A 15,327-nucleotide genomic window follows, 5' to 3' on the forward strand; every position below is an offset into this window, starting at 1 on the left:
TTTTCAAGTTGTAAATCTTTGTTTATTATTTTAATTATTGTTGCTGCAGATGTATTCAAAGATTTTGCAGTTGATATCTGTGTCGCAGATTTTCTCTTGCTATCTACAACTTAACTTTAGAAACACGAGAAACAGTACTCACTTTCCCAGGTATTCGTCCGGAGTCTCCTTTCCATATAGAAGTAATGATTGACAGTTTTTCGCTTTCCGGTTAATAATGTTGCTTAGTTTCACTTAAAACTTTTAATACCATGTAGTTTACTACGTTTCTAAATCACAGAAAAGAAAAATCTCCCTTCAGAATGAACAAAAAAACAGATTCTTCAATCCACAGATTGTTTACATGCGACATTTTTAAAGAAGAATAAATTTAAAAGTAGTAAATAATATTTTTAATTTGAAATAAGAAGCTATTAGCTGAAATTTTTATTCCAGAATATTTGCTTTTTTTTAATTCTTTAGCGAAATTGTTTCAAATTTGTGAATAACCTTCTGTAGCTTAAATAAAGACGACCCCGGTCGACATGAATTTCATCCTTATATGCCTATCAGATTTTTAATACTGTTGACTGCATTTATCACCTTTTGCCAAAGGTGAAAATTGAAAGGAATTTTATTGAAAATCTAAAATATTTAACTTGTATGATAGCCAGTGCCATCTTAAACACCATTATGGGCCTCTGGAAAATCCAGTGCTTTGAGGCCCCTATGACAACCATTCGGAAAAATGAAATGTAAATGGTGTCTGCGTGCTCTGGCATGGAATCCCTACCCTCGTGAGGCCACCAGCAAGTGCTCAGCTGTCTTACGTATTAAGACAGCCCTGACGATAGCGAGTAAACAGAATAGCTATCTGATTTGATAACGGAATGAGTTTCGACAATTTCATAGAGAAATTTTTATTTACCTATTAGAACTTATGCATGCTTCTTTTCAACGGAAAATACCATAAAGTTGAGTGCAATTCACTTACACGCGTAATCTGTTGTAGCTTCACTTAACGACGGTAGCTTTTAAGTGAAATTTTCTTCTATACATATCATATATATCGAAGAAACTATTCTGAATATCATCTAGGCAATTCTGCTATGTAAAATTAACTTAATTAATTAAAAGTGAACATTCATCCTAACGGCTAACATACAGAATTAACTTAACCTTTGATGAGTTATCACCTTTAATAATTAAGAATTGTGACCAAAAAACAAACCAAATTAAATTCCAAATAAAATTTATTAAACCACTCTGAGCCGGGTAACAGAGTGGATATGTATATATAAATATATTTATATACGGTTGGTGCGGCCGATTGCAACCAAAATACGAGGTGCATATCTACATGTTATAGCAGTCCTATATACAAAATTTGAACGTTCTGAGGCAACTCGTTTTTGAGTTATGCGAGATACGTACGTACGTACGTACATACGTTCGTACAGACGCCACGAAAAATTCTCTTCAGAATTCATTTTAAAGCAGTTTTATAATTTTTTTTTTTTTTTTTTTTTTGAGGAAAAGAATCTTTTATTCTGTCTTTACGTACAGATGTTACGCAAGAACATCGTTAAATTGCATTCGATAGCGGTCAAAATGGATATTTTCGTTGAAATATGCTGCCTGAAACTTTTCGCGCTTACAATACTTCCTTTTTAGTTCGTACAAGGATGTAAAAAGAGTAAATTTAATCTTGAATTGTTCTGACGAACTTAAATAAGTATAGAGATAATACTTTGTATTAATTATTAAAATACAGACGGACAATTTTAGGCATTTATTAACAGGAGAGTGATTAATAGTAAAGAAGAATAAATTTAAAAGTAGTATTCCATACACACTTAAATTTGTAATATCCTCTACAAAAATTGTTTACACAAGTGCAATAAAAAAGTGTCCGCTTATTATCGCAATGAAGATAAAAAAATACACAACCTGGTTCCATCAATAGCAAAAAACGTTTCAGCAAGAGATTTACGATTGTCACAGGATTCTCTTCTAACAGGAAATTAAAAAATAAGACGAGCGAAAAAAAAAAATGTTAAAATCAACTCAACGTACCATCAAGAGAAAATTTTACTGTACCGAAAATTTTACCTATATTCACAGAAAAAATTCCATTTCTTTATGCCAATGACTTCCAAAGAATGAAACTTCATCAAGCCAAAGCAACAGCTCATACTTCGAAAAGTATTACTGCATTTCTTAAAAAAAAAAATAAGACTGATACAAGTATTCCATACACACCTTTTTGAACATATTCCTGTGACTGAAATTTTCTGACGTTTTAAACTTCTGATTATTGTGCCACTAGTCCTTTGAAAATAGCTCTTTCTTAGCGTTAACTCACCACGATTGATGAACTTCAGAAAGCAATGGAAGAGGAATGCAGATCAAAACTCTTGGAAATTTTACAAAAAAAACTTTCTATCATGGAAATCATGACGCAGACTTGTAGTCCAGACAAAAGTGTAAAAAAGATACACTTTGCTCTTAAAACATTAATTACACGACACCAAAATCATTCTGAATTTGTGCAAAAATGTTCTCTTGAAAGCTGGTGACTTTAGGTAAATTTCGCATTGTTAAAAATCAGTGGCTAAATTTATTAAAAATTATCAGTCCAAACATAAAACGACTAACTAGAAGAAAATTTCTGTTTAATTATAAGAATTATAAATATTGTTACGTTATTTTCTTCCTTCACGTTCGTACGGGGTTCCTAGATTTGGAGTGAATAACGACGACACTTGATGAAGTATCGAAACACACTTTATTTACCAATATTAATCAGATAGCTTCAAAATCACTTTTACAGCCGTCGAACTGTTATAAACACGCTGACACGTTCAGCGACACAGCCTTCACACTGTTAGGCAATAACGGTGGAGACAGCTTCACTCCAAAGCACCCGAGTACAGCTCCAAACTCTGCTTGGTCGTTCTCGGAACTCCACGTACTCTCGAGACTCTCCACGCGATGCACTCGACGATACACAAGAGTATAGCTCTCGACTCAGCACACTTTAAGACAAAACTCGACGATGCACTAATTCGCGATGCGCTAAAAGACTCTCTCGATGCACTCGACGACCAACTCGGCTCTAGACTTCGAGACACTTGCTCAATGACTGATTATCAGCTCGCTAGACGCGGCACACACACTCGCCCTCTCGACGAAGCACACTCTAACTGACTGCGGACCAGCAGGGTTTATATAGCTTTCGGCTTGTGTTCGAGAACGTTCTGAGCTAAACCGGCAAGAATTCGTTCCAGAAGGTTCTCCATCCGTCCATGGTATATCGCCAATTTTGTTGCCAAATGGGTGATTTCTCTCCAAATGTGGCAACCCTGCCTTCCCTTGCAATTTTATGACAACCCTAAAATTGCTTTTGAGGAGGAAGCTATCTCACCGCTCCTATACATTTTGTAACAATATATTTCCTTTTACATTTCTTTCCTTTACTTTCACTTTCTACTTTACTTATTTTTACATATGAGTATATGGTCTCGGACCCTAAAAAAAAAAAAAAAAAAAAAAAAAAAAAAACAAGGCCGTAGCTAGTTTTTTTTTTTTTTTTTTTTTTTTTTTTGTGTCCAAGAACAATTGATGATTTTGTGCCCTCTCCTATTTGCCAAGAATAGAAAACATTTCATTCTGAAATTTCGCAGCATCAGTTTGGCTCACCCTGGATGCTGGGGCCAGGGACATACGTTTTCCCTTGCTGGATGCACTGCAGAAACATAGATATAAACTTCAAAATATTACAAGTATTAGGTAATCATACAAAAATCGCAACCTTGCACATTGATATTATCGAATTTTTCACAATTTTGTTGCATAAATCATTAATGAAACATTTACAACAAAAGTAAATTAAACATTCTTAAAATTTTAGTATGAATGCGGCTCTATTGCTGTATAAATCAAATTTCCTTTCTTTCCATTTAAGGTAATATTTATTCCTTATGCAGTAATAACTTTTACTAAATATTCTGACGGAGTTCCTTTCATGTACCTTCCAAAAACTGAAAAATTAGATATTTATTTTTATAAATACTATTATTCTCATAAAATATTTTGTTTATACTTTAAAATCAGGATAATTCATTTATAATGTATTTTCTACATCATCCCAGCCTGCCTTCGAGGTGTAACGGTAGCACACTCGGCGCGTATTCGAAAGGTCCAGAGTTCGAGTCTCAGCGAAGACACTGCACATTTTTTATATCATTCTGCATCAAAAAGAACCTAATGCCTCTACACATTAACGTCTATTAATTATGATGCTGGTTTGTAATTTTTGGTAGTAGCCTGGTGATTATTACTATGACTGAAAGACACAGAAAGTTCCATACACATTGGAAGGTTGAGTAAAGTGAATTAAGTAATCCACTTTTAAACTTAATCAATAATATTTAATAAATATAAAAAATTGTGTACAAAAACACAGTTACGCACTCGAGTGAGGGTCCGATCATCATGAAAGTTCGAGTAGCCCAAGACGAAAAATATCCGTTTACTACGAGCGTCGAGGAAGAAGTGGTTATGGTAAAGTTAACGCTTCTAAAGCAGTGGGTTTCTCAACCGCCGGTCTTCAAACACTATTCGCTGGTCTTTCCACATTCAGAACTGGTCAGTTTTGTATGTGTAAAGATTATGCCAATAGGCCAAATTACTAACCTTACCGGTCCCCGATAAAACACTGAAATATTTTAGCGGTACTACGAGTAAATCTGGTTGAGAAACACAGCTGTAGACAACGGTGGCCCATCGCCTTTGGAAACTGAAAGCAGCAGTTAGGCCTTGTAGCGGAGGTAGCTTGAGTCTACCACAATGGTATACATCAGCTGTTCTCAACCTTTTGCTTAACGCCTACCATCTAAACAAAAATTGAAAAACTTTAGTACTAGCACGATATTTTACAATGATTATTTTTTAGTTTCTCAAAAGAAATATTTAAAAATATATATATTTTTTGCTATTTGCATAACTCATTGGCTGTATGTATTAAATGTGGACACATAAAAATATTAGATTAAAATTTTACTTATCAAAATTTAAGTTGTAATACTTTGATTCTAAAATTTTTATGTGAAATCTGGGCCTGCTTGAGATGATTTCTTCATGTCTGGTCTTATTTCACTTAGTTTCTGTTGGGTAGAGGCGAGCGAACCTTTTTGTCATGCGCATGCGTATTAATTATGATGGCGCAGCTGTCTCTTCTCCCGATACATCCGTCATTCGAGCGTATGGAGATGGTGAGATGTTACTTGCTGTGTGATGGTCAATACGATTTCCTGTGTGATCTTTTTATTCATTATTCGTGTAAATAAAGTGTGTTGTCCTACGATGGCTTTTTTTACTCTAAATATTGGCCTCTGAACAACAGTTTCTTTGCGTACCACTTATTTTTCTCTTGAGTATCACCGGTTGAAAATCGTTGGTAAAGATTCTTAAATTCTTATTTCTGTTAATTTCTATCAATATTTTATATTTTGATATTTCTGTCAAAGCTATAAACAGAAAATAATGAAAATTTAGAGGAATTTTAACTTCCCTTTCCTAAATAAAAATAAATAAATATTAAATTTTATCTTCGTTCTAGTTCATTTTACTTAGTTCATTGAACCTGTTTTAACCGTTTAAATGTAGAACTTCATTTAAAATTCTCAGAACAAGTTTGTAGAAATTAATCTGAAAAAATAATGCCAAACTGTCATTCGTGTACAGATTTCTTTCATTTGAAAAAGGGATTTTTATTCGCTTACTATAAAAGATGTAACCTATTTTTCTTGCACCCTTGCAACATTTCTAGCGCTTCAGTCGGAAAAATTAAATAACGTTAAAAAAAAAAAAAAAAATCTGAGAGCTTTCAGACTTTATATTACACCCAAAAGGGGCTTTTTTTTTCTTTACACATACAAACACGCTTCGAGAGCATTTCAGCTAACGTCTCTTTGAGCTAAAAGATATTAAAAACAGAATATCTTTAGAATTTCCGATAGACAGGCTCACGCGCTGGAGGGGAAAATATTTTATTTTATTTTGTACAGTTTGTTGCCATTGCTCGCTTTGGAATCGTTTAGCTTCATAAAAATTCGTTATTGTTTTAAAAATATTAGATAGATAATAAAACAAATTGGAAATTCAAGATTAGGGTTTCCAGGTGCACATATTCGGGCGGAGGGCTATATTATTCAAAATTTGATGGATCTAGGTATTATTGTTATTTCACAATGCGAGAAACATACCTGTATTCATGCACATATTTCATTATTTAATTTCTTTAAATATAATTTGGTGCTAACAATTTGAAAAGTGATACAGCCGTTTACAGCCATTCGATGTAAAACGCCATTTCGAGACTATTAGCCATTCTGGCCTAATGCCCCTTTGGGCTAATAATTCGAAAATCGTCATTTTAAATGTATCTCTTTTTTTTTTTTTTTTTTAATCTTATATAAGGAATCTTCATTTTAGTTTAATAACAGCTGCAGTTTTTATAGCTCACGTTATTTGTATTACTTAAAGTCAGCCATAATTTGAGATGGATTAACATTTAGCATTTCATGAGAAAATTAATTAGCGCATTTGAGTGAATTGTAAAACTCTGAACATATTGAGATAGTGGCAAATAATATTGAAAAGCGAATAAGAAAGAAAGGATTTGTTGAACTTGCGAATATTCTAGATGTTCTGTGCTCATGATTTTACTCAGACAGAGTTATCTCCAAAAAAATAATCCATTATAGCACAAATAGAGATGTGCTTATTTAGAGTTTTTTATATAGTCAATCATCTGATTTTCACTTTTCAAATATTATGTGAATAAACGCAATTATGATTCACCAGTAATATCAGTTGTTAAGATACGTATCGTTCCTTTCATTTTAAGAGAAAATGATTGTTAATTTCTGTTTTTGAGACATTAAGTAGAAGCAAAATAAAGTAGTTTTGTTATCATTTAAAAAAAAGGCGTTGCATTTTAAATAATAGATATTTACCTTTTACTTCTTTTTAGTCCAAAGGCGAAATTTACCCTGAAGGACTATTAATTTCGTTTGGCATTTTGCGTTGAAAACTATAAACGGCGAATCAATTTTCAAATTGTTGCCACTAAATATTATCGCCCTGTATTATATTTAAAGAAATTAAATAACGAACAATCTGCATGAATGTATGTATGTTTCTCGCACTGTGATAAAACAACGGTACCTAGAGCCATCAAATTTTGAGAAACGTAATTTTCCGTAGAATATGGGCATGTGGAAGCCCTAATTTGAATTTGAAATTTCTTTTATTACCGGTTTCCTATTTTGTAACACTTCAACGAATTTTTGGTTAAAAAACTAAACGATTTCAAAGTGAGAAATGGCAACACTGTACGGAAAAAAAAATTGTCTCCAGCGTACGAGACTCTGTATCGGAAATTCTAAAGATATGCTCATTTTAAAATTATTTTGCGATATTGCTGTTGAATTGAATTTTGTGGTTTGAGTACTTAGAATATGATATTTAATAAAGGTAACAGACAAAGAAAGCATTAAAAAAAAACCTTTTGAACGTAATTTAAAATCTGAAACCTTTCGGATTTTTTTTAATTCTTATTTTTTTTTCTCCTTGTTTCTTTTGAACCCTGTTTGAACTAGCCAGGAGGCATTTAGTTATTGGAGCTTTATATTTATTGTTATTGTATAAAGTGAAAGTTATATTAAATTAATTCATTTATAGATAATACTATTAGCTCTTAATCAACTCTGCACTTATGAGCATTTATACTTTTGTGTTTCAATAACGAACATTCGTAACTTCTTACAGTTGCATGATTCAGGAGAAGAAAATGTCCTATCAGCATCTCCTGATCCTTTTTCTATATGTCTATTTTCCATTCCAGACGGTAATCCTGCTGCTTGAACTGTATTTGCTACATCATAATTATACAAATACGGAGATTTCTGATAGTGATGAATAAGTCTCGCATTCCTCCTTATATTGCTGTCATGAAGTGAAATGTCTTTCCTTGGGCATGATTTACATGCTGTAGCAGAAAGTCTTTCCCCCAGTTGGGCATAACATTTTTCAATAATTCCATGAGTTTGTTTACCATAAGAGCGTCCAACCTGCTCTGCCAATTCAGGACAAAAACCTGTATACCTGAAATGAAGTTACTGTTTATAATTTGTTTCGAAAATTGCATTTACAAGAATGTAAAATTAAATAGTCTAAACCTGACTAGTAAAGATTTAAAATATAAATTTCAAAAAATATAGGGGGACTTTCGGACCCATTGGGATCACTATTCATCTAGACATTAAATTTTGGATATTATATATTTTAAAGGGGAGAAATGTAATATTTTATATTAAAAATGTCAGTCGTTAAGAGAAAACGTCTAACCTCAGTAACATTGAATATTATAAAACAGAAAATTCTAACATGGAAAGGAAATTAACATAACTGCATTACTGCTATAAAAGAAGATCTTGTCATATTTAAGCAAATGTTCAGTAAACAAATAACAGAGGGGTTAATGGGCAACAACACATAATTACCTTTTCATTAATAACTATAAGCTATAATCTGACCAAAATTTGTCAAGTTGCGCACATTCATCTAAATTGATATAATATCTTATTACAAAAGTGTATATATTACATTGTATTAAATATTTTGTATTATTAAATACACGAAAAATTGAAAACATATGAATAAGGTAGCAATAAATTTTACGTGGCCTAGAAAAACGAACAAGTGATTTTGAACAACTAAAACTTTGGAGATGATAAATCTGGGTAAATTCGTAGTACATGATTCATCAAGGTTTCAAATAAAATTCTAGTTTATGATGTAATACCATAAGCAATTAATGTTTTTCTAGAAAACACCTCGGTTTATGTCGAAGATTTTTACAAACACATCTTGCATGAGAAGCCTTCAAAAAGTTTCAAACTTAATACACTTGTAGAAGATAAATATCTAAACTTATTTTCTCAGCTTCCTTTGACTTATATGCACATAGCACGGCAACCAGTAAAGCATTGGATTTCATCAGGAAAAAATGTTTAGTCACTTTTTAAATCATTCTTTAAGGAGTTTTACAAATTAGGACTACCACCGAACCACCATAAGTTGTAGAGACATTAGGTATTTTTTGGAAGCAAGCAAAATGAAAAAGAGCAATCGCCTTCGCCGGGAATCGAACCACCGACCTCTGGAATACCGGCCCAGCGTGCAGAACCACTACACCACGAAGGCACTCTAGGAAGGCGGAAGAAATACCTTATATACTCCCCCTTTTAAAGGGCGACTGGGTTTTTAGGGGACCCAATTGCCAAATCTTGGGTGAGGAGAATCATTATCCAACACCCTTTTTAGTTCGGGTACCACTATAGAGACATTCGGATTTTTAATGGAAGCAAGATGAAAAATTAGCAACCAGCCTTCGCCGGGAATCGAACCACGGACCTCTGGAATACCGGCCCAGCGTGAGGAACCCCTACACCACGAAGGCACGCTAGGAAGGCGGGAGAAATACCTTATAAAGTCGCTGTAACGTGCTGTTCCATGCGAATACAGCTTCAGCTTTTGAAACAAAAAGAAATCATTTCGATCCAGGTTTAGTAATTTGGTAGCTGAAGAGTAGCAGTTTAGAAAATCTGAGGCTGTGTGCTGTAACGTTGTCGTGCAAAAGAAACATTATTCTGCTAGGTTTGTCACAGCTTGTCAGAGTTGATTCAGTAGATTAGCACAATAATACTTATTCAGAAGTCAAACAACAAAAATCAGCGTTATATTTACCAAATTTTCACAGGACTAGTTTCGATGGTTTTACCGAACCACCATCTTCAGTTGCAAAACCGCAAATGAACTAGATAGGAAATAATGATTAGATAAGATAAGAAAGCCTGGACAAGAATAAGCAAGTGGCGCCATCTGTTGGTGAAACCAGAACTAAAACATAATTTCTTTAAAGGCCGAAGGCAAATTTGGATTGGAATTAGGATCGTTAACTAGAACAGAAAGATTTTTATGAATGTGAAATGCCTCTAGAAAATCCAGTTCTCCAATGGAAGATGTTTTTTGAATAATTTTGGCAGCAGAAAAACTGAAAGTGTGGTTTTCGGACCAACAATGTTGAGCAACAGAAGACTTCTGTGTTTCCTTTTTTCTAACATATGCCTCATGTTCCTTGACGCGAAATTTTAAGGCTCTCTTAGTTTGGCCAATGTAAATTAAACCACACTGGCAAGGAATCCTGTAAATACCCCGGGAATTCATATCCGGAATGGGGTCCTTGATTATGGAACTCGGAATTTTATTGATGGGAGAATAAACAACCCGAAAGTTAAATTTCTGCAAAATATGTGCAACTTTATAGCTAATTGATGGAAAGAAGGGAATGACAACAGAATTTTTATAATCTCCTAAAACAAGAGTGTGCCTTTTAGTGTGTTGAGATGAGAATTTTTTAACTGTTTGATTAATAATTTTGGGTGGAAAGCCCCTGTCAATAGCTATTGCTTTTAAATAATTTAGTTCTTCATCAAGCGCTAGTTTGGAGGAGCAAACTTGAAGAGCACGGAAAACATAGGAATAAAATGAAGCTAACTTTTGTTTAGTCGGATGACATGATTTAAAGTGTGGTGGAAGGCAAACCGATGAAAGTTTACGGTAAACCGTAGTACTGAAGTTGGATGTGTTACGTGTGACCAGAATGTCGAGAAACGGAAGAGAATTGCAAGTCTCAAGTTCAAAAGTGAACTGAATAGCAGGATCAATAGAATTCATTGTTGAAAGAACTTTATTTAAATCATCTTTATTACCTTCAAACAGAGTAAAAGTATCGTCTACGTAGCGGAACCATGCCGGGAAGTTTAAAGTTTCAAACAATTTTGATTCATAATAATGCATGTAGATATCAGCCAGGATGGGACTGAGGGGGCTTCCCATGGCTAATCCCTCAGTTTGCTTGTAATATTTATTTTGGAAAACAAAATGTGTTTGTTTCAAACAGAGTTGAGTGAGAGAAATTAGCTCATCAATTTCGATGCAAGAGAAATGAAATTCGCGAAGTCTGGTTTCTAGACATCTTAATGCACCCTCCACTGGGACATTGGTGAATAATGATTTTACATCAAAAGAAACCATGAGTAAATTACTAGGAGAAATGTTTTTAACTTTTTTTACAATCTCTATTGAATTTTTTATGGTGTAAATGTTATTGTCTAATAGAGTTGAAAATCTAGAAACTAAATATTTAGCTAATGGATACGAGGCAGTACCTAAATTTGATACAATAGGGCGGAAAGGAATACCACTTTTATGAATTTTGGGAAGAGCATATAATCTGGCACAATTCGCAACAGATGGGATAAGTGAATGTTTTAAGTTGCCTGAAATGATTTGCGAAGATTTGATCGCAGTTTTTATTTTTGACAAGTCCGAAGGTGAAGGATCTTTAGGGATCGGATTATATGGTCCTTCGTTTAAGAGTTTAGTGACACCATCGATGTAAGTGTTCCTATCCATGACGACTATCTGGCCACCTTTGTCGGCCTTTGAAATAATAATATCCGGGTTAGAATGAATTTCACGCAATGTAGCTCTTTCTCTCGCAGTTAGATTTGGTTTCAAAGGTTTATTATTGAATTTCACATTATGATCGATAAGATGCCTAATCATTTCTTTCTGTGAATCTGAAACTTTACTGAACTTGAAAGCTTTTTCGATAGGAGCCAAAATCTTTGGAATCGAGGGTTTACAGGTTTGTGAGAAGTTAAAATTATATTTTAGAATTCTCTCTTGTTCTTCTGAAAGACTAACATTAGAAATATTAACTATTGGCTTGATGTTTACAATGCGAAGATTTTTTGAACTACTTGAACTGGAAGATAGTAAAAGAAGTTTTTCGAATTTAACTGCAAGGGTGTTTTTATGACGGTTAACTGCATTCTCCGTTCTAGACCAAGACTTTTGTCCAAGGCAGTGAATTTTGGATATGATTTAGCGAGTTCCAGATGAAGCTTATAGAGTTCGCGTTCAATTTTGGACAATTGTTGACGTGTATCCCTTATGACGGACCGAAGTAAGGCAAGCTTGCAATTTAACAGAATTCTTGAAACGCGACTCGAAGGTTTTTGATTAGATTTGATTTGAATAAAATTTGGGATCAATTTTTTACATTTACATTTAAGTAAAAAGTCAAGATGATTCAGGAATTTTTGCCGTTTCAGGCGTAATTTAGTGAAACGATTAACGGATGAAGGCATGATAAACAATACAGAAAATCAAGCTAAATTAACTAAACAATAATAAAGCACACACAAAACAGCAGAAAAATTCCTCAATGAAATTAATAGAAAACAAAACGTTTGTAAGCAAAATGCATGAAATCAGACAAGCAAAGCACAGTATCCAAATATACAAAATATAAACATAACTTGAAAATTGCAAAAAAGTACTTACCGAAACTCATGCAATCACAATGTAAAATCATTGTGAAATCATCGTTTTTGATGTAAAATCATTATTCACCAATGTCCCAGTGGAGGGTGCATTAAGATGTCTAGAAACCAGACTTCGCGAATTTCATTTCTCTCGCATCGAAATTGATGAGCTAATTTCTCTCACTCAACTCTGTTTGAAACAAACACATTTTGTTTTCCAAAATAAATATTACAAGCAAACTGAGGGATTAGCCATGGGAAGCCCCCTCAGTCCCATCCTGGCTGATATCTACATGCATTATTATGAATCAAAATTGTTTGAAACTTTAAACTTCCCGGCATGGTTCCGCTACGTAGACGATACTTTTACTCTGTTTGAAGGTAATAAAGATGATTTAAATAAAGTTCTTTCAACAATGAATTCTATTGATCCTGCTATTCAGTTCACTTTTGAACTTGAGACTTGCAATTCTCTTCCGTTTCTCGACATTCTGGTCACACGTAACACATCCAACTTCAGTACTACGGTTTACCGTAAACCTTCATCGGTTTGCCTTCCACCACACTTTAAATCATGTCATCCGACTAAACAAAAGTTAGCTTCATTTTATTCCTATGTTTTCCGTGCTCTTCAAGTTTGCTCCTCCAAACTAGCGCTTGATGAAGAACTAAATTATTTAAAAGCAATAGCTATTGACAGGGGCTTTCCACCCAAAATTATTAATCAAGCAGTTAAAAAATTCTCATCTCAACACACTAAAAGGCACACTCTTGTTTTAGGAGATTATAAAAATTCTGTTGTCATTCCCTTCTTTCCATCAATTAACTATAAAGTTGCACATATTTTGCAGAAATTTAACTTTCGGGTTGTTTATTCTCCCATCAATAAAATTCCGAGTTCCATAATCAAGGACCCCATTCCGGATATGAATTCGTGGGGTATTTACAGGATTCCTTGCCAGTGTGGTTTAATTTACATTGGCCAAACTAAGAGAGCCTTAAAATTTCGCGTCAAGGAACATGAGGCATATGTTAGAAAAAAGGAAACACAGAAGTCTTCTGTTGCTCAACATTGTTGGTCCGAAAACCACACTTTCAGTTTTTCTGCTGCCAAAATTATTCAAAAAACATCTTCCATTGGAGAACTGGATTTTCTAGAGGCATTTCACATTCATAAAAATCTTTCTGTTCTAGTTAACGATCCTAATTCCAATCCAAATTTGCCTTCGGCCTTTAAAGAAATTATGTTTTAGTTCTGGTTTCACCAACAGATGGCGCCACTTGCTTATTCTTGTCCAGGCTTTCTTATCTTATCTAATCATTATTTCCTATCTATTTCATTTGCGGTTTTGCAGCTGAAGATGGTGGTTCGGTAAAACCATCGAAACTAGTCCTGTGAAAATTTGGTAAATATAACGCTGATTTTTGTTGTTTGACTTCTGAATTAGTATTTATTCGGCGTGTTATTGTGTCTTAACAATAATACTTGTTATCATGACAACATGTTGTAGAACGATTAAATTTCTTTCAGAACAGGAAACATGAAAAATGAGCAGTGCCCTATCCAGGATTCGAACTCCGATCCTTTTGATCACAAACCGGACGTGCTTCTAATTACAAAGGCATGCGGCAAAAGAGGAGAAAATACCTTACACTATTCCCCATTTATAAGGCGATTGGGAAGGAGAGGATTCATTTGCCAAATCTATCTCCCACCGCATTTTATTTTCGAAGGCCACTTCTAGAGCGGTTAAGTTTACTTAGGAACAAGAAACATGAGAAATGAGTAGTGCTCTCACCGGGATTTGAACTCCGTGTCTTCTGATTGCTTCCGATTACACTACAGTAAGGGGAAAAAAAGATCTGGTTTTTCTTCATCTAAAAAAGGTTACGCCCAAAATCTTCCTAGTAGATTTTTGAATTCTGAAATTGGAAGATCGGACAGGTCCATGCCATGCCATCTCCATATTCATAGTCTAATCTTTTGTTTCAGGATCTCAGTGTTAAAGTCATCTTTCATCTCTTGCCCTTAAGCTCAAATAAATGTTTTTATCTTCGTGATAAATGTGATAACTAGTGGTTAATGTGATCCACCAGTAACTGGTATCTGACGATCCGATGTGTCTTCATTTCGGGTATCAACATCCTGTGTACCTGCTATGCATAGACTCTCGACATCCCGTCTTTTCATGCAGGGTTATTCGTCTGATCCAGCAGTTATGCCAATTTCCATAGCAATCTCATAAATTGTCGTTCATTTATTCTCCAGCATATATTTCTCAATTTTAACACATATTTCTATATGTATAATTAAATTAATAACAAGCTAATTAACAGTAACATTAAGCTTAATTTCATTCAATCTAAAACAAGCAATCGATCAGGAGCTCCGCATAACTGAAGTTTTAATGCTATTTTACGTAGATTTGCGCATAAAATAAAAGTTGCACTTGTGAAACAAGTGAATAATGTACTGATAGTCAATAGGAATTAAAATACAGTGGTTAAAAATATAACTACTTGTCAGAAGGTATGCAAAATTGCCATGGCTAGTAAAATTGAATGATTATAGAAAACTCATAAAGTTAAGCGCTACAGTGTGAAAAGAAAATTCTGGAATAAACATGTTAAGAAAATTAGATGGAGAAATAATCCTTAATTTATTGATATCCATATAAACTGTATGCTTTTGGAAAAAGTTACATATAATTTGCAGCGAGGAATAAATAACCGAAAACGAGTTAATTTCTTTCCTTATTTTTTCTTATTAGAGGGATTTGTAAAATGGTATGCCAAAGTGAACATTTTTGCAATATTTTTAAAGAATAAATTTAAAAAGTATTTTTACGATACATTTTTACACAGTAAATAAGTACAAAAAAAA

At 33.8% G+C, this 15,327-nt stretch overlaps 1 protein-coding gene across 1 annotated transcript in view; it reads right to left on the reverse strand.

Moving 5' to 3' along the window:
• LOC118201364 (uncharacterized) overlaps positions 1–15,327 on the reverse strand; it is a 56,256-nt gene that overhangs the window by 13,980 nt on the left and 26,949 nt on the right. Inside the window, exon 2 of the mRNA XM_035373458.2 lies at positions 7,814–8,151. Within this exon, the coding sequence (XP_035229349.1) occupies positions 7,814–8,151 (338 nt within the window). The remainder of the gene's footprint in view (positions 1–7,813; positions 8,152–15,327) is intronic.

The sequence above is a fragment of the Stegodyphus dumicola genome, chromosome 9, assembly GCF_044657685.1.
Source record: "Stegodyphus dumicola isolate Sdum_Otavi_A_Nest chromosome 9, ASM4465768v1".
In the NCBI taxonomy this organism is placed as follows: domain Eukaryota; kingdom Metazoa; phylum Arthropoda; class Arachnida; order Araneae; family Eresidae; genus Stegodyphus; species Stegodyphus dumicola.